The 24,402-nt window shown below is 40.2% G+C and overlaps 1 protein-coding gene across 9 annotated transcripts in view; it reads right to left on the reverse strand.

The window, feature by feature from the left end:
- Positions 1 to 8,354: 8,354 nt before the first annotated feature.
- The window catches only part of klhdc3l (kelch domain containing 3-like), an 87,181-nt gene continuing 71,133 nt past the window's right edge, over positions 8,355 to 24,402 (reverse strand). For 7 of the 9 annotated variants that reach the window (XM_069934883.1, XM_069934876.1, XM_069934881.1 and 4 more), the window contains 3 exons: positions 21,798 to 21,918; positions 17,436 to 17,622; positions 8,355 to 15,027 (listed from right to left, as the gene is read on the reverse strand). In XM_069934883.1, the coding sequence (XP_069790984.1) occupies positions 14,295 to 15,027; positions 17,436 to 17,622; positions 21,798 to 21,918 (1,041 nt within the window). In that variant the 3' untranslated portion in view covers positions 8,355 to 14,294. The remainder of the gene's footprint in view (positions 15,028 to 17,435; positions 17,623 to 21,797; positions 21,919 to 24,402) is intronic. The other 2 variants (XM_069934880.1, XM_069934885.1) reach the window with 1 other exon arrangement.

A 24,402-nucleotide genomic window follows, 5' to 3' on the forward strand; every position in this document is an offset into this window, starting at 1 on the left:
AATGCATGGCTGAAGGGATGAAGCAAGGGGCAGGGATTCAAGTTTCTGGATCTCTGGAACCTTTTTTGGGGGAGGTGGGACCTGTACAGGATGGATGGGTTGCACTTGAACCCCAGGGGGAGCAGGATCCTGGCGGGGACATTCGCTAAAGCTACTCAGGAGATTTTAAACTAGAATGTTTGGAGGGAGGGAACCAAGTGAAGGAGAACAGCAAGGAGAAGGTTAGATTGCAAAATAGAGAAAGCTTGTAGACAAAGTTTGGGGGTAGATAGGCAGGTGATGGAAAAGGAAGATGCTCTGTACGAAAATAGAGGGAAATGATAGAAAAAGAACATAATAGAGTTTTTTGTAAAGATAGGGGCAAACAGAGAATAAAAAGTGGGAAATCTCTGAAATGCATATAATTTAATGCTTGGAGCATTGTAAGGAAGGTGGATGAACTGAGGGTGTGGAGAGGCGCTTGGCAGTATGACATGGTAGCGATTAGTGAAACAGGGTTGTAGGAGGGGTGTGTTGGCAGCTAAATATTCCTGGATTTCGTTAATTTAAGTGTGATAGAATTGGAGAGGCAAGAGGGGGTGGTGTAGCATTGCGTGTCAGGGAAAATATTGCGGTGCTTAGGCAGGATAGATTGGAGGAGCCTCGTCCAGGGAGGCTCTATGGGTGGAATTGAGGAATGGGACAGGGGGTAGTCACTTATACGGGTGTATTATAGACCACCTAATGGAGAGCGAGAACTAGAGGAGCAAATTTATAGGGAAATAGCAGATATTTGTAATAAGCACAAGGTTGTGATAGTGGGAGATTTTGATTTTCCAAATATTGATTGGGAAGGTCATTCTGTGAAAGGGCTGGATAGATTGGAATTTGTAAAATATTTGCAGGATCTTTATTTTACAGCAATATGTAGAGGTATGGACTAGAGAAGGGGCAATGTTAGATCTATTGTTGGGGAATGAGAGGTCAGGTGACAGAGGTATGTTTTGGATCCAGTGATCATAGTACCATTAGCTTCAATATAATTATGGAAAGGGATAGGTCAGGTCCTAAGATTGTTTTTGGCTGGGGAAAAGCTAGATTTGAGGAGATGAGAAAGGATTTACTAAGAGTGGATTGGGACGATTTGTTTTATGGGAAGGATGTAGTAGAGAAATTGAGTTTTTAAAGGTGAGATTTTGAGAAGACAAAATCTTTATGTTCCTGTCAGGATAAAAGGTAGAGTCAAAAGTTTGAGAGAGCCATGGTTTTCAAGGGATATTGGAAACTTGGTTTGGAAAAAAAAGAGGGAGACCTACAATAAATATAAGAAACAGGGAAATAAGATGTTCGGAGAATACATTGAATCTAAAAAGAATCTTAGGAAAGAAATTAGAAAAGTTAAAAGAAGATATGAGGAAGCTATAGTAAACAGGGTGAAAATAAATCCAAAAGGTTTCTATAAATATGTTAATAGTAAAAGGAGAGTGAGGGATAAAATTGGTCCATTGGAGAATCAGAGCGGACAACTGTGTGGAGCCAAATGAGATGGGGGAGATTTTGAACGTTATTTTATTTGGTATTCACTAAGGAGAAGGATGTTGAATTGTGTGGTGTAAAGGAAGCAAAGAGGGTAATTATGAAAATTGTAATGATTAAGAAAGAGGAAGTATTGGAGTTTTTAAAGCATATAAAAGTGGATGTCTCCAGGACCTTGAGAGAAGTTAGTGAGGAAATAGCCACCGTTCTGACAGTGATTTTTCAAATGTCATTACTGGTGGGTATAGTGCCGGAGAATTGGTGTATTGCACACGTGGTTCCTTTGTTTAAAAAGGGTTTGAGGAGCAAGTTTAGCAATTATCCGCCAGTAAGTTTAACGTCTGTGGTAGCTAAGTTAATGGAAAGCATTCTTAGAGATTATATATATATATATATATATATATATATATATATATATCAGGAACACTCAACACAGGTGCGTGGAAGGTCATGTTTGACCAATCTTGTTAAAAATATTTTTGAAGAGGTGACTAGAAATGTTGATGAGGGGGAAGCAGTGGATGTTGTCTACATGGACTTCAGTAAGGCCTTTGATAAGGTTCTGCATGGAAAGTAAGTTAAGAAGGTTCATGTGCTAGTTATTTACTTTGAGATAGTCAAATGGATTTCACAGTGGCTGGAGGGAGATGCCAGAGAGTCGTAGTGGATAACTGACTGGAGGCCGGTAACGAGTGGTGTGCCTCAGGGATCTGTATTGGGTCCCTTGCTGTTTGACATTTATATTAATAATCTGGATGATGGGGTGATAAATTGGATTAGTAAATATGCAGATGATACTAAAATAGGTGGAATTGTGGATAACAAAGAAGATTTTCAAAGATTGCAAAAGGATTTGGACAGCTTATAAGAGTGAGCTGAAAGATGGCAGATGGAGTTTAATGCTGATAAGTGTGAGGTGCTTCATTTTGGAAGGAATAATCAAAACAGGACATACACAGTAAACGGGAGGGCATTGAAGAATGCAGTGGAGCAGAAAGATCGAGGATGAATGGTTCATCATTCCCTGAAGTTAGAATCTTATGTGGCTAGGGTAGTGAAGAAGGCTTTTAGTTTGCTGGCCTTTATAAATCAAAGCATAGAATACAAGATTTGGGAGGTGATTTTGAGACTGTTCAAGGCATTGGTGAGGCCAAATTTGGAATATCTTGTGCAGTTCTGGTCCCCAAATTATAGGAAGGATATCAACAAGGTAGAGAGAATGCAAAGATTTACAAAAAAATGCTACCTGGGTTTCAGAATCTAGATTACAAAGAAAGATTGAGCAGATTAGGACTTTATTCCTTGGAGTGTAGAAGGTTGAGGGAGGATTTGATAGAGGTTTTTAAGATTATGAGGCGGATAGATAAGAATTTATGTGAATAGGCTTTTTTTCCCTGAGGGTAGGAGAGATTGAAATAAGAGATCATGAGTTAAAGGGCAAAATTTAAAAAGTAACATGAGGGGGAACTTCTTCACTCAGAAGAGTGTTGGCTGTATGAATGAAGTTCTGGGAGAAGTAGTGGCAGAGGGTCCATTTTGTCATTTAAGGAAAAATTGGATAGGTATATGGATGGGATGGGAGGGGAATGGAGGGTTACAGGCAAGGTGCAGGTATGAGGGACTAGAGGAGGGTACGGTGCGGACTTGAAGGACTGAGGTGGCCTGTTTCCATGCTGTAATTGTTATATGGTCTAGAGGAGAAGGGAGGAAGATAGAGATATGGACTAGAGGGAAGAAACAGGCATGTGAGAGAGAGATGCACATGAACACATGCAGAGACAGAGAAACTATGGGTTGATTGTGAACAGTCATTCTCCAGGAATGAAACCTGTGGAATCCTTTTATTGACAGCTCATTATCCTGGTTCCATTCAGCATGAGGCATTGGGACATAAATGGGATATTTGCTACCTATCCTCACATGATTTATCTCCTTGAGCTGCTCCAAATTGCACATCTTAAACCATTTATTGACATTTTTTAGTCACACGCTGGAAGTTCATCCGAAATTTTACCACTCCATTTCATGTTCAGATTGCTACAAGACCAAAAAAAGTCAATAATGGTTTCCTTCTTTAAATTGCTGTGAATTATCACTGGTGTTTTCTTCAATGTATTTAGAGCCCTTAGCATTCCTGATTTGATAACTACCTGCAGTTTTTATCCCACAAGCATCTCCTCAATAATTTATTAAAGTTGCTGGGTTTTTTTTTTAACCATTTGGACTCTGTATCTCTGTTTTCAGGGACTACCAACTATGTACCCATTTTCCTGGACTGATTTTATACCCAGCTAAAATCCCCACAATTTCTTTTCCTTGCCCACTCTCTATTTTCTTTATACTATTGACAAATCATTTGCCACCTCCTATTTAATTTCTGTAGTTTGTACAGTCTAGTTCCCACCAAATTATAGGTAAGCCTACAATAAGAAAGTAGTTAGAAATTTTAACTAAAAATATAAAACCTTTTTAACTTGTGACAGTGTGAACATTTAAATATGACTCATCCTCCTGTCACTATTACCAAATAACAATTACAGCACAGAAATGGCCCTTTGAGTCCATGCTGAATATCTTCTCACATCTAGTCCCAATGATCCGTGACCACCCCATAACCTTCGATATCTCTCTCATCCATATATCTGTCCAACTTTTCCTTAAATATTAAAATCAAACTCACATCTACCACTGGCCAAAAGCTCATTCCACACTCACCATCATCTGAGTTAAGAAATTCCCCCTCATGTTCGCCTATACTTTTCCCCCTTTAATCTCAATCCATGTCCTCTTGTTTAAATATCCCTCACTCTCAATGGAAAAACCTATCCACATTTACTCTATCTGTCCCTCTCATAATTTTAAATACTTCCATCAAATCACCCCTCAATCATCCATGCTCCAGGAAACTCTGGCAACATTCTTGAAAATATCCTCTGCACTCTCTCCATTTTGTTGATATCCTTTCTATAAATCAGCAATGAAAACTGCATACAATATTCGAAATTTGGCTTCATCAATGCCTTATACAACTTTAACATGATATCCCAACTCATGTATTCAATACTCAGATTTATGAAGGTCAACATACCAAAAGCTTTCTTCATCATCCTATCTACATGTGACTCCACTTTCAGGGAATTATGTACCAGACTTCCAAAATCCCTTTGTTCTACTGCACTCCTCAATTGTCTACCATTTAACATATAGGACCTTTGTTGATTAGTCCTACCAAAATGAAGCACCTGCCATCTTTCAGCCCACTCTAACCAACTGCAAGCTATGAAATCTTCCTCATTGTTCACAACACCACCAATCTTAGTATCCAATTTACCTATCATCCAGATCATTAATATATATGACAAACAACAATGGACCCAGTACCGATCATTGAGGCACTCCACTAGTCATTGGCCTCTAAGTTGACAAACAATTTACCACCACTACTCTCTGGCATCTCCCATCCAACCATTATTGAGTCCATTTCACTACTTCAACATTAATACCAAATGATTGAACCTTCCTAACTAACTCTTATGCGGAACCTTATCAAAGTCCTTACTAAAGTTCATATAGACAACATCCACCACCTTCCCTTTGTCAATCTTCTTTGTAACCTCCTCAAAAAATTCAATAAGATTTGTTGAACATGATCTACCACATACAAAAACCATGTTGACTACTCCTAATCAGTCCCTGGTTATCCAAATAATTGTATATTCCATCCCTAACATTCTCCATTAATTTATCTACCACTGACATCAGACTCACAGGCCTATAATTACCCAGTTTTCTTTTAGAGCCATTTTAAAACAGTGGAACATCATGACTACCTTCAAATCCTCTGGCACCTCCCCTGTAGCTAATGACATTTTAAATATTTCTGTTAAGAGCCCCTGCTATTTCTACACTGACTTCCCTCAAGATTCTAGGGAAGTTTATCAGTCTTGATTCTCTTTAAAATAGCCAGTACTATCTTCTCATTAATCTGTATATTTTCCATGACCTCACTAACTTTTATTACTTCACCTGACTCAATATTCCTTTCCTTAGTGAATACTGAAGAAATCATTTAAAATTTCCCCCATCTCTGATCCTCAAGAGGCACAATTTTATCCCTCACTATTCTTTTACTTTTCCTTTGGATTTACTTTTACCTTGTCTGCCAAAGCAGCCTTGTATCTCCTTCTGGCCTTTCTAATTTCTTTAGGGTTTTGTTTTACGCTCACACCTTACATTCTTCAAGCACCTCATCTGTTCCCTGCTGTCTATACCTGTTGGACACATCCCTCTTCCTCCAAACCAAATTCCCAATATCCGTGAAAAACCAAGACTCTCTATATTTTCTATCCTTTCCTTTAATCCTCACAGGGACATCCTTCCCAGAAAATAAATGATCCCAATCAACACTTTCTAAATCTTTTTGCATTTCCTTGAAATTAGCATTATTCCAATTTAACCTTAGGCCCAGCCCTATCCTTCTCCATAATTAACCTATTATGATCACAAGACCAACACAAACCTTTGTTACCTGACCCATCTCATTCCCAAATAGGAAATCCAATACTGCCTCTTCTTTAGTCAACTTTAGAAAATTTTGCTGAACACATTTCACAAACTCCAACCCATCCAGTCCTTTTATAGTATGGGTGTCCCAATCAATGTGTGGAAAATTAAAATCTCCTGCAATCACCATCTTACATTTACTCCACATATATGCTATCTCCTTACAAATTTGCTCCTCCAATTCCCTCTGTCTATGGGGGGGGGGGGTCTATAATACACCCCCATTAGTGTTTTCATGCCTTTCCCATTCCTCACTTCCACCCAAATATCCTCATTGAATGAGCCCTCCAATCTATCCTGCCATAGCACTGCTGTAATGTTTTCTCTAACAAGCAATGCGACATCCACTTTTACCCCGTTCTATCATGCCTAGAGCAATGGAATCTTGCAACCAAGTTTGACTGATGGCTAGAATATCATACGTCAATCCAGGTTCTAAAATCATCCACCTTTCTTACAATGCTCCTTGCTTTGAAATATATACACTTGAGAGAATGTCCCCCACATTCATTCCTTTAATTCCCATCCATGTTCACTATCCCCTCTCCTTCATTAATTTTAACAATCTGATTATTTCTCTCCCTTCAATCTTGTTATCCTTCTACCTTAATCTCCACACTCTAATTGATATTCCACAGCACCCCCCCCCCCCCAACAGGTCTAGTAAACCTGCCTACCAGGATATTGGTCCCCCTCCAGTTCATGTACAGCCCATCCTATTTGTAGAAGTCAGACCTTCCCCATAAGTTTCCATTGATCCACAAATCTGAACCCCTGTCCCAAATCTTTATCCATGCTTTCATCCGCCACATCTTTCTCCTAATCCTACGCTCTCTAGTGCGTGGCACAGGCAGTAATCCCAAGAATACCACCCTTGAGGTCCTGCTTTTTAACTTCTTTCCTAACACCCTATATTCTTCCTTCAGGACCTCATCCCCATGTCATTGATTTCCACGTGGAGCACATTTGGCTGCTTGCCCTCCCCCTCCAGAATGCTGTGTACTCCATCAGAAATGTCCTCGACCCTGGCACCTGGGTGGCAACGTACAATCCGGGAGCCTCGATCTTGTCCAGCAAACCTTCTATCCACTTGTCTAGCCAACGAGTCCCCAATCACTATCGCTCTCCTCTCCCCCTCCCCCCCTTCTGAGCTGGGGGGGCCCAACCTCTGCACCGGAGACATTACCACTTTGATTTGTCCCTTGTAGGTCTCCACCAACTGTAGATGGCCTCAAGGGTACTCTGCACTGTCTGCAGGTAGCGAGGTGACTGTCAGGAGAGGGGAGTCACCCAACTACCTGCCTGAATTACAGATGTGACTGCCTGCCTGAAACTCCTATCTGCCACTACCTCCCGCAAGATTCACAGTTCATCCAATTCCTGCTCCAGTTCCCTAACGCAGGTTGTAAGGAGCTACAACGGAATGCACTTTCTTCAGATGTAGTCATCAGGGACAAGTACGCTGTCCCAGATTTCCCACTAACCTAGCTGACTCCATTATCTAACTTTGATGAAAGGATTTAAACTACCTCACCTGGTCTTAGAAACATAGAAGATAGGAGCAGGAGTAGGTCATTCGACCCTTCAAGCCTGCTCCGCCATTCAACGAGATCATGGCTGATATTAAAGTTCAGTACCCCGTCCCCGCCTTCTCTCCGTAACCTTTAATGCCCTTATACTGAAGAAATAGATCTAATTCCCTCTTAAAAAGATTTAATGAACCTGCCCCTACTGCCCTCTGTGGCAATGAATTCCACAGATTCACCACCCTCTGGGTCAAGAAATTCCTCCTCATCTCGGTCCTAAATGGTTTGCCTATTATCCTCAAACCATGGCCCCAGGTTCTGGATTTTCCCATCATTGGAATCATCCCATCTGCATCCATTCTGTCCAGTCCTGCCAGAATTTTATAGGTCTCTATGAGATTCCCTCTCTCCCAGCAAGTAAGCTAGCTCTTTCTCAGCTTCTTGAACCAAAGCTTCAGAGCCCTACTCTTACATTGTCAAAACATATTGGTCCACTCCTTCAGCTACCCCTTTTTTTAAAAATTGGTCCCTGTCAATTACTAACTCTCCCAAATCAACTCTAAATTTGCTTAACTCTTTGCCCTCTGCACCTTTTTTTAAACAGTCCTCAAAAGTCATTGTTTACTTACCACCAACTCTGCTGAACTTTAAATTGTGAAAAATGTATTGTGGCAAATTTGAGACTAGCCTCCAATAGAAATGGCTGCAAATGAAATATTTTAAAGCTCTTAAAGAATGTAATCCAGTGAATTTTGATGTAAACATGCTTTATTTTCAATGTAGTAAGAACGATGAAACAAATGAATAAGATACAGTTTTAATTGGGGACAACTCAGTGCTTGTGAAAAAGTTTCAAAACTCTTCAATTACACAGCCCGTAATATATTCTTTTATTAATGTTTTCTGTGCTGTTTTAGTGCACTTCAAAAATGTGTATCTTATGAAAGGATGTTTACTTGCCAAATGAGAGAGCAGCCTGCATTTCTTGGCCAGCAACACAATATACAAATATTGACTTTAGGTAATGATGATCTGCTAACGTTTAAATGAGAACCTCCAACTTAAACAAGAGAAATCAGGTTGCTGAGAACTTGTCTCAACAACCTTCAAAACTGTGGATGCATTATTTCACATAAAGCATTAATTACAAACATAATTGTGTATTAAAATTAATAGACAGCTGTGCTCATTTATAGTTATATTGCACTTATACAAGTCATTTAAAGTTATGTTTTTAACAAGTCTAAATTTCTTTGACAAATTTTCAGTGAGAATAGCACTCCATGCTGTATGTTTACCTGCTTTAAAGTGTTTGTGCCACAAATGTAGGCATGAGCACATTTAACTGTGACATGCTGGAAATGCCTTATCGCTATAACTGTTGATGCCAGCACCAGAACATATAACATTGAGTTAATGCCAAGACACTGTTGTGTGTTGATTAGAACCTCCCGTGTGTTGCTTTATCTTGGAGGAGTTTAGAGCATTGCAAAAATCATGTCCGTAAACCATGTCTCTCTTGCTATTGTATTATGAATTGTGCATCATCTGTTTATGACAAGACAGTTTTCATTATATCTCAATGTATAGGCCATGTGTCAAAAAGAATACTTATTTACATTGTGTGCATAATTTATCAAAAATCCAGCTTCAGTGTACAACGAGCCATTCAGTAAAAAGACTTGATCCAGTTGAAAGTGTGGTGGAAATAGACCCAACTGTAACTGTCAAGCAACTGTTTAAAAAGGAGAAAAGTTGCGAGATACTGGAAAAGAGCAGCAGAAATGTACTCTAACTCTTCCAATCACAGGCCTGCTGCAAGATTCTATGATGTGCCATTTTGCTGTTCCCATCTTTGCTCTGATGTGTCAAGAATGAAAGTGTCTGGGAAACACCAGTAGTGTTTATTGAACTCGCAACAGGTATGGAGACTGAGCAGTACGGAGACGGTACTCATAAAGGTAACGTGCCAAATGTTATTTCTAGTATTCTCAACTGTTGGGATATTAGCTATCAGCTACAGGAAGGATTCCATTATGCTGGAAAGGGTGCAGAATATATTTAGAATGTTACTGGGGGCTTGAATTTTGCTGAGACCTTTCTCCCTAGAGGTATATAAAATCATGAGAGCCACAGATAATATAAATTATCATGGTCTTTTCCCAGGGTAGGTGAGTCTAAACATAGATGGCATAGATTAAAAGTAGAAGGGAAAAGATTTACATGGGATCCAAGTGGCACTGTTTTCACATGTTGGACATATGGAATGAGCTACCCAGGGAAACAGTAGAGGGGGTACATTTGCAAAGTTTAAAAGTATAGGAAAGGTTTAGCAGGAAGCAGTCCAAATGCAGTCACATAGGACTGGCTTAGGTAGACAACTTGATGGTGTATACAGGCCCCAAAAGGCCTGTTTCCATGCTGTAAAATGCTGACTCCCATATTGTTGTAACCACTGCAACTCCAAATAGGGTAATTTCCTAAAATCAATGTTGATGACTTGTGCAGGATTTCAATGAATGGGTCCTTGTGATTTTAAAATAATATGATTACTGTTTGATTCTTGCAGTTTCATGTTAGTACAAGTGGCATAATGAATTGTAAATTATCACTGTGTTGGTAGTCATTTTACGCGCAATTGAGTTTGGTTCTGAACCACTGTTCAGGATACTGATGTCGGTTCTTGGAAGTCATCCAATGCTGTGTAGCACAGGTTTATTGCTGGATTCTGGTTTTGTGAAAATATCACCAATTTTAAAAGTAGAACACATAAATCTGAACATCTAATTGTAGTGCAAGAACAGAATGCATTCTGATGCCAGTTATCTTCCATTTCTTAAACCTATGTTTTTAAAGTCTCTATTAGCATTCAGAGCACCTTATGTAAATTTTTTTTTAATGAACCATCAATTTAAAGATAAAAAAGCATGCATTGCTCTACACCTCGATAAGTTAGTATCCTTTGCAAAGATTAAATGTAACTGTTGTCTCTAGGATTCACCTCCCCTCACTACAAACCAACCCAGAACCCCATGTTGTTGATTCAGTGCTGATTTTTTTTAAAAAATACACTCTCTGGGCATGCAATTGCTGGGGGGATTTTCCTGCCTGTATTTTCAATCCTTGGAATCCTTGTGCATGTTTGATTTTACAAAGCCCATCAAGTTGCAGAAGGAAAAGTTTCCCAGGTGTAACACTGATGAACAGGCCAAGTTTATCTCCTTGAAAAGAAACCATGATTCTTACTTTACAAGCAAGTACAAAGAGCAGACATGTGGTTTAAATTATAACAGAACATAGAACGATACGGAACAGGTACTTTGTACCACAATGTCTGGGCCATGGATGGTACCAAAATAAACCATTTCTCAGCTGCTTGCACATGATATATACATCCCTCAGTTTCCTGCTTATTTATGTGTCTGCCCAGAAGCCTCTTGAATGCTACATTAAAAATGCTTCCATCACTTCTGTGAGCATCTCATTCCAGGAACCTACCATTCTCTAGAACTTACCCCAGACATCTTAAATTCCTCCCACCTCTTTCAACACACATTGACTAGTATTTACCCTGGGGGGAAAAAAACATTGCCAGCTAATCCCCACGTATAGTAAAACCCCTGGTATCTGGGGGGGATTGGTAGATGCTGGATAAGATAATTTTCCTGTTGCTTGAGGTTGCATAATTGGCAAACTATTGGCGAGGTGTGCCAGTTTTAAACCTGTATTTTTTACCTATATATTTTCCACAATATTTTATTTGCCAGTTACTTGAATTCCAGATTACAAGGGTGTTTACTGTATTAAAGGAACAATAACTTTTCCTGTGCACCAGAATTCATCAAGCATTTTGAATAGGGAAAAAAATATTTTTCTTCTAATTGTATTTCCAGAGAATGTTGCATTTGAGCCCTGTCAAAGTATCAGTGGGTTATGGAGTCTTTTGTTATCACTTAAAGCAGATACCATCATAATAAAACTTTATCACTTTTTTCCTTCCTAATTACAAATTGTACTTGATTGGTGACTTAGACAAGGGGATTCTGGCCCTCTTTCCATGTATTCTTACAGAGAAATTTCACAGATAAATGGATGGGAGGTTGAAAAATTAAACAAATCCAACATAATGGCATTTACAGAAATATCCTGATCTGGCTCCTCTTTGTATCAGTTAATGAATTCGCATTAGTCATAGAGTGGCATACAGTCGAATCTCAAATCAACCTTATGTCCTTGCAGCCTACTGGTGCAAGTTTGTTATCCTTGCCCTCTCCATAACTACAGAAGCTGGGCAGGTTTAATATGAGTGCAACTGCGCAAATCAGGTTAAATACTGACCTCTGCAATCTATAGCACTACGCACAAATGTAGAAATGCATTTTATGTTTTAGAATGGAAACACTAGTTTCTTGTGCTCAGGAATCCTGCCCTAGGAAGTGAAGGAATATTTGTTTTGTCTTTTTCAACAAAGTAAATTACAACACAGATGTCAGTTAATTGGAAAACAGAAGAAGCCATCACTGTGTTAGCACCCCCTATCCCAGTTGTACTAAATTCAATCTCTTCCATTGTACTACACTGACTGCAGCTACTTATTCCCTGTATATATAGCCTGCTTCACTCAGATAGTTTTCTTTTGCAAATATACTGCTGTCTATTGTCACTATTATAATAATCCTATAGGAGCAGAATTAGGCCATTTGGCCCATCAAGTCTGCACCATCATTTCATCACAGTTGATTCACCTCACTGTTAGTACTTTCTGTAGTTGAAGATAAATGGGGAAAGCAAAACAGGTTACAATAGTAATTCTCAACCTTTTTCTTTCCACTCACATACACTTTAAGTAATGCCTAAGGGAAGTTTGAGAACCACTGCTCTAGACCCAACAGTTACTGAATTATTTTGCTTGAGAATAACTCTCATTTCCTTTGGAGTCATGAAACTGTGCACATAACAAGTCAATGAGGTATGATTAAAACAGTGGTTTTCAAACTTTTTCTTCCCACCCATGTACCACCTTAAGCAATCCCTTACTAATCACAGAGAACCTATGATATAGGGAATATTTAAAGTGGTGAGTGGAAAGAAAAAGGTTGAGAACCACTGGGTTACAATGTCTGAGTCCCAGACAGGGGAACATTGTTGGCTGTGCACCTGACTATTCTGGGCTATTTTCCTGCAGGGTGCTGCTCAACAACAGTAACTGATGCGGACATGATACTCCATGCCTCCCTTCTGCATCACTGGTGATTCAGGCATCTCAGCCCCTCTTCATCCTTGCTGCAGGCACTTCAACACTACCTCTGAATCAACTGAGCAGTTTATTTTCCCAATGTCAACAAAGATTGCCTTTGCCCTCTCAGCCATCAGAGGCATTATAAACTAGGCATCAACACTATGTCAAATCTTATAATGCAGACATGCAAGGCAATCCAATGTACTACTACTCAAGAATTCATATACGAGTGGAATATACTAAATAAAAAATTCAATATTAGAACGTGGCAACATTGAAGAGAGAAAATCAAGCCCTTTGCTTATCAGAAGTGTTGAGCCTCATACTCAGACATCCCACTTATTCACTTCTAGTGCAACTTTGGAAAATCAAGGAACTCACCAGACAATGCCTAGTGCAATACACAAAAGTGCTGTACCTGCTGAGTTCCTCCAGTACTTTTGTGCTTTGCACTAGACCCCAGCATCTACAGATCTTCTTGTTAACATGCAACTCCTCATATGACCTGGATAGCTGGAGAGACAATTTGACACTTCGAGGAGGTTGTGGAGGCTGATACTCTTGCAGCATTCGAGAATATGAACAAGCACCTGAATTACCAAAGCCACAACAAGCAATGGACCATTAGCAGGTAAATGGGAGAATTATAATGTATCTGACAGTGAGCTTGGATAGAGTTGGCCATGGGGTTTGTTTCTGACCTCTCTGATTCTCAGGCAATTATAGAAAACTAAGGCATCTTTCTGATGAACATCAAACTCGTTTAAATATTGCAATAAAATTTGTGACAATCACAAATTGGCTGACAACATGGCTTTTCCTGCTTGAATATTCTGGAGTGTATGGAGATATCTCTGCAAACTTGTCCTTCAGTTGTTCTCTCTCTCTCTCCTCAACCAATTTTTCTCCATTAGTTAGACCTCCCCTAACTCCGCTGCAGCTCTCAGTCACATCATCACCTCTGCAGTTGTTAGCTCTTCCACATGACAACTGACAAGAGTAACTACATCACTGATTGGTCTTGAAATGTTTTTAAGAAAATACTCTAAGTATAATTTGTCTCTCAGTACATTTTAGCTTAAGGCTTGAACATGTCTATAAAAATAAACAAAACTGCTGGAGAAACTCAGCTGGGCATACAGCATCAAACGTTGATAAAGGGCTCAGGCACAAAACATTAGTTATACATCTTTGCTTCCAATGAATGCTGCGTTATCTGAGTTTCTTCAGCACTTTTGTGTATTACAGTACAATTACAGCATCTGCAGACTTTCTTATTTAACTCTATAAAAATAAACACTCTTTAGAAAATATTTGTTTAAAATTTAGCATTATCGGCAAAATAGCAAAAAATTACAATTAAGATAGATACTTCGGATCTCTCCATAACTAAATTTGTTAAATGTTCTTTTATCACGTTGCAAACTTGTTTTAATGTTTACTCCTTTAAGTTAACATTTTAAAAAAGTTTCACATAGCTTCATTTGCCACACTGAAATGTAGCTCTGCTCAGTTAATGGTTTGCCACCAACAATCAACAGAACCTCAGGAAGATTCCTAGTAGAACAGAGCAATTCATCACCTTGGCAAACGGTGTCCAGCTGGGGTCCTCTCAAAGTACCATTCTCTTTGGTGCTGTCCTCCACAGGAGGTTGGTTCTCCGGCTGCATCAAAAGGTTTTTACCTTGGTACTGTGCCACTGGCACCCTGGAAATGGGCACAGTTGACTGTTTGAGCTTCTTGGTGCTTTCCGAGGACTGGATACTGAAAGTCATCATCTCGATGTTGTCCGAGTTTTCACTTTTGAACTTGTCTGGAGAAGAGCTGCGATGTTCTGGGAGCTGTGTAGAAAAATTCAAATAGCAGGCACCTTTCAAGCCAACCAGCTGCCTGCTACAGGATTTGCCTGAGTAGGTGTCGCTGCCCCCACAGGTGCAGTTTGGAACTAATTTTATGCAAGGGACATCAAGATTTTTCTCCTGGAAGCTACCGACTGCGCAGTGGTAGATTTTAGACGGCGGGATTGTCTCCGTTGCTGGGTTTAATCTCTCCCAGGTCTGTGTCTTTAATCGAAATTTCCACAGGTTGTTATTGGAGCTGTTATGGTTTCTTCCTCCTCCAAAGATTAGCATGCTGTCCTGGTAAATGACAGCAGAGTGTCCCACCAACTGGCGAGGCCCAGAGCTGTCAGAAATAAAGAACTAATGAGTTTATTCAAAGCAAAATTAATAAAACAATCAGATTCTGCATTAATACAAGAACCTAAGAAACCACATAAATGGATAATGGCCCCATGATCTTGTTTTGCCAGTCATAAGATCTGGCTGATCTTCTCTAGCTAATCAATTATACTTTCTCATTGCCATATCCCTCAGAATGGTTGCAACCAAAGATCTAGTGATCGCAAGGCTTCGACCGTCTCAGTGACAATCTTCTTATCTACAATTTTTTGGGCACTAGAAAACAAAAAGGTGATAAGAGTACTATGATGCTTTCCTATTTTTTTCTGTTCATTTTATTTGTATCGGATTGCCCCTTTAAAAGAACAGATTTAACAAAACCTTGCAGCTTTTGGAAAGGGACTGTAAAAATAGCTGCCGGCTTTGAGAAGTCCTGAAACAGAGACCATGTGACAATCTTATTGAAAGGGCAGTGAACATTTTGCTCAGGAGGCCATTTTAAGAAGGCAGCACATGATGAGAAATTCACTTGGCCTCATTGTGTGGTTATAGACAAACTATTAGATTTCTTCCTTTTGCTTATAGAGGAATGAGAAGTCCACTTCAACTGACCCCTGAAAAGGATTCTATTTTCAGAAAAAATACTGCATTCTACTTCGATTAACCCACGAAAAGGGTTTTGGAAGCTTTGTGAACATCACTTGTTTCGTATCCCCTACACCAAAGAAGAAGGGAACCTTAGTTGGCACTCGCCTAAAAAGGACATTTCTTTGAAGCACCCTAACAAGGGTTTCATGAGTTAATCAACCTTCTGTCACCCCCACTTCATGAACTGCTAATTTCATCTATGATCCTTTTAAAGCAGTGGTTCCCAACCTTTTTCTTCCAACTCACATACCACTTTAAGTATTCCCTATGCCATAGGTGCTTTGTGATTAGTAAGGGATTGCTATTTTGGTTGGCTACCAGTTAACAGTGGTGTACCGCAGGTTTTTTTTTTACATTGGATATTAATGATTTGGACTGTAGAATAAATGGCTTTGAGGCTATGCTTGCAGAAGATATAAAAATAGGTGGAGGGGGGAGGTTGTAATGAGGAAATGAGGAAGCTGCAGAGACTCTTGGATAGATTAGGAATATGTGCAAAGAAGTGGCAAATGAAATACAATGTTGGAAAAATGTATGGCCATGCAGTTTGGTAGAAGGAATAAAAGGGCAGACTATTATTTGCATGGGAACAAAATTTGGAAGTGCAAAGAGACTTGGGAGTCATCATGCAGGATACTCTAAAGGTTAATCTTCAGGTTGAGTTGGTGGTGAAGATAGCAAATGCAATATTGACATTCATATCTAGAGGAATAGGATTTCAGAGCAGGGATGTGATGTTGAGGCTACATAAGATACTGGTGAGGCCTCACTTGGAGTACGGGGTACAATTTTAGGCTCCTTATTTAAGAAAGGATATGCTGCCATTGGAGAGGATTCAGAGAAGATTCACAAGAATGATTCGTGGAATGAGCAACATTTAATGGCTCTTAGTCTGTATTCCTTGGAATTCAGAAGAACGAGTCAGTATTTCATAGAAGAATTTCAAATACTAAAAAGTCTGGGCAGAGTAGATGTGGCAAAGTTGTTTCCCATATTAGGGGAGTCGAGGACAAGATGGCACAACTTTAGGTAATTCCTCTGCTTTAAATGGGCACCCTTCCAGCGGAATTTCTTCAGCCAGAGAGTGGTGAACCTCTGGAATTTTCTACCATGGGCAACTATGGTGCAATGTCTTTGGGGTGTATTTAAGGCAGACATTGATACCCTGACTATTTAGATATCCATCAAGTGATATGGGGAGAAGGCAGGAAAGTGGCGCTGAGTGGGAGAATGGATCAGCTCATGTTGGAATGGCGGAGCGGATTCAAAGAGATGATTGGCCTACTTTTGCTCCTATATCTATGGTCTTATGACAGAAGCCATATACAAATTGGTGGGAGAAACTCAGCAGGTCTCACAACATCCCTTCGGAAGGGCCCAGGCTCAAAACTTTGGTTACCCTTTTTTTCCTATGGAGGCTCCGTGATCTGCGAAGTTTCTCAAGCACATTTATATATAGTAATTGATCCCAGCATCTGTAGACTTTCTTGTTTAACCTTATTAATGAAACAACTATCTTTTACAGTGAATGATAGCTCCTTAATCCTTTGGCTGAGCAGCGATTTGAGGTAATATGGAGTTAAACAAGAAAGACTGCAGGCGCTAGGACAAAAGAAAGGCCTGAATTTTGCTCATACCTTGACAAAGGGCCCAGACCGGAAACATCGAGTATCCTTTACTTCCTCTAGATGCTGCATTTCCTACAGAGTTTTTCCAGAACTTCCGTGTATGAGATGATATGCTTCTGCTGAAGGCTCTACTTACCGTGCTTTGATCTTGGACCAGCTGCTACCAATGAAATCCCATTTCCAAAAGTCATTCTGCTCCACAAGTCCAACCAGTCCCCCAAACAAGTACATCCCACTGCTGTAGACAGCGGCAGAATGACTGTATCGTGGACCTGGTCCCACGACACCTGAAGAGGCCATTACAGGGCACCAGTCCTTGGCTTCTGTTGGGGGAAAATAAGTTTTACAACTTCGAGTTAAAGATCAAATTTATTGTCACGTACCAAGAATTCAACTTATTTTTAAAATTTAATTTAGAAATACAGTACGGTAACAGGCCCTTCTGGTCAATGAGCCCGCGCTGTCTAAATACACCCATGTGATCAATTAACCTACTAACCATATGTCAAGTGATATGGGGAGAAGGCAGGAAACCATATCCACTCTGAGTGGATGCTTTCCATGGTGCCATTGTTTAAGGACACTGGTGACATGCAAAATTTCTTTAGGCTTCTGAGGAATTTATAATTTAGTCATTCAGCATGGTAACAGGCCATTTCACCCCACGTGTCCGTGCTGCCAAATTACACCCAATTAACCTACAACTCCCAGTACGTTATGAAACAGAGCCCCCACAGGATACCCATGCAAACACAGGGAAAACGTACAAATTCCTTACATTCAGCACAGGATTTGAACTCTGGTCCGAACACTGACGCATTGTGCTATGCTAACCTTGCCGACCATAGAGGAGCGGTTGTGCTTTCTTGGCCATTGCATTGATATGGGTGGATCATGATGAGTTCAACCCTTGGAACTTGAAACAGAGATATAGAATTCTGAAGTTCTCTCTCACTGTTTTGCCAGCCTGTTGGGTGATATTTTCTTTCTGCTCAGTACCTAGTTTGCTCACCACAGGATTGCAATCAAAGAATCAGTAATACTGCATGCAAAAAGGCACATCAGCTGTACTGATCAAGATGCCTTCCTGTATTTAGTCGATATTGCCCCAAACCTTTCCTATAGAACAGTGGTTCTCAGCCATTTTCTTTCCATTCACATACCACTTTAAGTATTCCCTATGCCATCAGTGCTCTGTGATTAGTAAGGGATTGCTTAAGGTGGTATGAGAGTGGGAAGGGAAGGTTGAGAACCACTGCTCTAAACCCAATTGTTACTGAAATATTTTGCTTGAGAAAAATTGTCATTGGGCCTGTTCCTTTGGAGTTATGAAACTGTGCACATAACAGTGGTTTTCAACCTTTTTCTTACCACCCACATACCACCTTAAGCAATCCCTTACTTATCACAGAGCACTGATGGCATAGGGAATACTTAAAGTGGTATGAGTGGAAAGAAAAAGGTTGAGAACCACTGCTATAGAACAATTCAGTACAGGTGTTTCAGCCCATGTCTATGCCAAATATAATGACCAAATCAATCTAAAACTGTTGTTTGCACCTGATAAATATCCATCCATCTGCTGCATATTCAAGTGTCATTCAGAAGTCTCTTAAAGACTTATATAGCATCTGCTTCCATCACTACTCCTGTTAGCCCATTCTAAGCATCCACTACTCTCAATAAAAAAAAAATTGCCCTGCACATCTTGACACTTCCTCCTTGAACACATGCTCTCTTTTACCCTGGGGGAAAAGAATCTGATTATCAGTGCCTCTCACGATTTGGTAAACATTATCAAGTCATCCCTCAACCTACTTCACTCCAGAGAAAACAACTCAAGTTTGTCCAATCTCTTCCCATAACTCGGACCAACATGCATGAACCTGCCTAAAAGTCTTTAAGCTCTGCAATTGTACCCACCTCCACACATCCTCTTTTAGCTTGTTAAATACACCCATCATCCTTTCTGTGAAAAGCTTGCCACCTTGAAATCTTTCTCCTCTCACATTAAACCTATGACTTCTAGTTTAAGAGTGAAACATGAAAGTCTGCAGACACGGTGATTAAAGTAAAAACACAATGCTGGAGGATCTCTGCAGCTCAATCAATGTACTTTACGTAGCAAAGATAGATACATAAATAGTGTTTCGGGATTGAGCCTTCATCAAGGTATGAGCAAAATGTTGGTAAACCTCACATTCCTATCATACTGCCCCCTAGCAAACCCCCCCCCCCGCAGATTCTACCATTTAACACCAGGGGCAATTGAGAGATTAGGAGTAGTTGAATAAACCAATCAGCACATCATTGCCAGAGCAAGGGGAAACCGGAACACCCAGAGGAGGGCCACGGTCACAGGGAGAATGTACAAACTGCACCAGACCGATCTTGGATTGCTGGTGTTGAAGTTGCTGCTGGTACTAGCTGTATAACTGTACCACCCTAAATTACTTCCTCCCTAACTTTGAAACCAGATGGAGTTTTAATATGAAGAACTTCCTGACTTTGGTGCTCAATCCTCTTTCAATTAATTCAAGGTTGCTCTTCCTCTTCCTGCCATGGTGTCATTTAATTTCAGGATGACCATATTGCCAACTCAGTGGAGGCCTTGGCCAAATGGTGACCTCCTGAAGTGTCAGCTGCACCCTAATCTGCCCTTGGACAACACAACGTACAAGTAATCAAACTCAAGCCATTAATTAAGAGAAAATGAATGGTGAAAATGAACATGTGATGTCCTAAAAATAAGAACAATGAGCTAAAACCATCTTCACAGCTGTTGTAATTTGACCACATTTGTGCAATGAGAGGTTTAGCAAAATGAATTCTGCTGCATAAATCCTGCCAATTCCAGAGGCTAATGTATAATTAGTTCTTTAACACCATCAAAAACCCAAAGGCACTAATGGCCGGGGGGGGCGGGGGTGAGGGGCTTTTGGTTTTTTTTCCACCAGCTGCAAATTAAGAGCCCTCACAATTTCTGGCTTTGCACTGAGAAACCAATGCTTTCAAAAGGATATTGGATGGACCACCAAGAGGACAACTTGCAGGAACTGGGGAAAAGAGTGGAGGGATAAGACACAAAAGTACTGGTGAAACTCAGTAGGTCCTACAGTGTGACTGGGAGGAAAAGATATATAACATCTTGGGTCAAGGTATTAGAAGCGATAGAACTGATGGATTCCAGCACAAACTTGATGTAGAGTAATAATTAATTTGCATAGGGTTGTGAACACAGCTCAGGCCATCACACTCACTGACCTTCTGTCCGTTAACTCCCTATATGTTTCCCACTGCTCTGGGAAAGGAGCACACATACCAAGAGACTCATCCCACCCTGGTCACACATTCTCCTCCCTCTGTCAGGCAGAAGATACTCGAGTTGGAAAACACACATGCTAGATTTAACAAGTTTCTTCCTTGCTGTTATCAGACCACTGAATTCATCTCTTTTTAGTTAAATATTGTCCTTGCACCCTTTTTTAACTGAACTTTTTCTCTTTAACACTATGCACTGCACTCTGTTTTGTAGTAGCTGTTGTACTCAAGGAGAGGTTGATTTGACCACATAGCATGCAAAATAAAGTTTTTCCACTGTATTGCAGTAGACTTGTGTGCTGCTACCACAATGTGTATGGATGTATATATGTGCTATATGAGTTGGCCTGCCCCCTGAACCTGTGACTCCTCCCTCGCAGATATCCCCATAAAGGCTGTATTCCCCAAACCCTTCCCTGAGTACCTGCCTTGGAACCAGGCCAGCAACATACAAGCTGTGCTGACACTTTAAGGTGATTAAAGCCTATTAATCACAACTCGCTGTCTGATTGTGGTTGATTGGTAGTACAATTTGACAATAAACAATTCAATTAAATAGAAGTCAAAGTAAATCTGTTGCCTTCTCCACAAGTTCTGGCAGAATATTTATTCTATTGTCAAATTTCAGGCATCAATATTATTCTACTTTGGGGTGGTTTAATGTAAAATGGTTTTGTCTGTTAAGTGCTTTCTGTATGCAAAATATTATAAAATTCTGTACATTATACAATGACTTTTGTTTCACAAATATTTCCTTTTGTTCTCACTTCTTCACCAATCATCTCACCCAATCCCATATCTTACAACCCATTTTATCATTTACTTCTCCCTTCTGATTGATTGAAGTAACCTCCTCCTTTGTATAAACAAATTCATGATCCATAAGAACATGATCGAAAGGAGTAGTAAATGTTTAGTTGGCCCTTGAACCTGTCCAATAATTTATTAATTGATCCAGTTTTGGCTTCAACATATATTTGCCTGCTCCCACCTACGTACCTGGACTCACTCACAGTTCAAACATCTATCAATCTCTGGAGCATTGAACTCATGCCTTCTGGACACAGGACACAAGATCAGTAGCTCAACTGGCATGCTATCATAGTCCATTAATTTATGAAAAGCACTGAGTGTTTACATTAATAATTTGAATAATTTTCTTACGACTTTTACTTACCAAAGCCAAAACTCCAGAACTCTTGTGAGGGTCCCATGATATCAACATAACCACCATACACGAACATATGAGCCTCAAACACGACAGCACTGTGTCCCTTCCGATTCTTGGGCGCCTGCTTCTGAAGGAAGAAAGGTCATTGTTATTTTCTTTTCAGTTTTTCAGTAATGATAGAACATTACAGCACATAACAGGCCCTTCAGACCACGATGTTGTGTTGACCTTGCATAAACCTAGTCCACAACAATGTAACTATTCCCAACCACACACCCATAAGCCTTGATTTTTCTGATATCCATGTGCCCACCTGAAAGTCTTAAAATGTCCCTAAAGGAACAGCCTTCACCACTACCCCTGGCAAGTATAATCATGCACTGTAATCTTATAGAAAAAGCAGAACATCAATAAATTTGTGCCTGGTCCTCTGCATCAAACACACAAGCACGAGTCTGGGGAAACTTTTTACATTACTTGTGGCCCTGTTTTAAATATTAAACTGCAGATGAAGCACTTTCCCTTCCTGAGCCTCTATTTTATCTGAATCTGCTAATAAATCTCAGGTGATAACCTTTGCCTTTCAAATGTATTTAAATTTAATTTTCTGAGATGAAAGGTCAGCAACCAAGACGTGGAAGATGACCCAATGCAAGGGTAATGATGATACCAAAAGAGCAGCTTTTGGATGAATTTCCTTGCATGTTCCCAGGAGACACTTGGAGTAAAGATGAAAGAGAGGGAGACGCCACTGGGACAGTGGGACATTGATGCAGAGAGTAGAGCTGTTGCCTCTCAGTTCCAGTGAACTGTGTTTAATCTGGACCTGTGTGGTGTTTACACATTCTCCCTATTACTGGTGGTAAACAAGAAAATCTGCAGTTGCTGGGGCCTAGTGTGGTGCAAAAAGTGCTGAAGAAACTCAGCAGGTCATGCATTGCCCATAGGAAGTAAAACGGCAGTCAACATTTTGAGCCATTCCTGACAAAGGGCTCAGGCCCAAAACATTGACTGCTTTTTACTTCCTATTGTGTGTTCTTTCAGGTTGCATACACCAGAAGACATCTTTACAACGTGAGGTGAGTAAGATTTAGGGGAGTCGTCAGAGGTGAGTTTTTAAAAAACAATGAATGCAGAGAGTAATGTGTGTTTGGAATGCATTGCCATGGATGGTGGCAGAGGCTGGTACAATAAAGACTTTTAAAAGCCTCTTCGACAGGCACATAGTTCCAAGGTAGGTAAGGTTTAGTTGGTTTCTATTGGTCGGCACAAGATCATGGGCAGAAGGGCCTGTACTGTGCTGTAATGTTCTATATTCAAGGAGCTCCTATTTCCACCTATATTCTAAAGACCTGCAGGTTAGTTGGCTGTTGTAAACTGCCTCGAGTATTATAGGTGAGTGGAAAAAAGGTTTTGGGGAAGATTTGTGGGGAATTCAGTTCTATAAACAGGCAGAACTTTGAGCCTAAATGGCTTTCATCTATGTTGTAAGCAAATAGGGAAAATAACATGGTAAAAGATAACTACACAGGTAGAAGGAACCAGCTATGACCATCCTCTCAAAGTAGGAGCATAAAGGAAATCCAGTGTTAATGTGCCAAAGGGCTGCAGGGAGATTCAATGATAGAAGAGTAGACTGATCTGATGCAAGCTGACCCACATCAACAGGGTGGGGGCAAGGAGGTGACCAAAAACCCTGGCTTTTGGGACTCAACAGAGCTAAGAATGGGATGGGCATTTGGGAAATGAGGTGCTCAAGGACTTGAGATAAAAGAATGGTGAGGTTTGAACAAACTAGTCGTCTAGGATGGTATGGTGAGAGCATGACCAAACACCTTCCATGAAAGCAAAGAACATAGCAAGAAAATTATGCACCTCTTTGTTAGGTCTTAGATTTTTGTATCTCATCAGAATGAAATTCTAAACTTGACTAACATTGCACATTATTTTGAAGAAATAAGGTGAAAGTGAATAAATAGATTTACAGAAAGCATTTTTTGTGGTGATACATCTCTTGCCTACTGCAGGAGGAGATCTCTGTACCTGCAGGAAGATCACCAAAGGACAGACCACATCTGGCCGGCTGTCAATCAGCTGACCTGAATAGTCCAAACTCCACCCAGCCGGCTGTCAATCAACCACCTGGGATATAATCCTGAGCCGGCCCCTCCCGACCCAGTCACTCAGGAGTCACCATACAGCTACCACTGTAGCAGAGACTTTTAACTGAATAAAGCCTGTCAATCAACCACCTGGGATATAATCCTGAGCCGGCCCCTCCCGACCCAGTCACTCAGGAGTCACCATACAGCTACCACTCTAGCAGAGACTTTTAACTGAATAAAGCCTGTTGTACAGTCTTTCTCGAGTTTTGTGTCTGCCTACTGCTGAAGCAGTGCATCACAATTTTATATTAAAAAAATACCAAATAATAACAAGACATGGAATGAAGGGAAATCTTCCAAGCTTATTATACAGTGCAAAAGTTCATTATGTGAACATCCATTAGGTCAATCTGAACATAGTATAGTAGTTAAAAACACAGCAGAGTGCAGAGTTACACGTAGTAAATCAATAAAGAGATGGTCTGAGGATAGAAAGCCATGGGGAG

Source organism: Narcine bancroftii, chromosome 4 (genome assembly GCF_036971445.1).
Source record: "Narcine bancroftii isolate sNarBan1 chromosome 4, sNarBan1.hap1, whole genome shotgun sequence".
Classification (NCBI taxonomy): Eukaryota; Metazoa; Chordata; class Chondrichthyes; order Torpediniformes; family Narcinidae; genus Narcine; species Narcine bancroftii.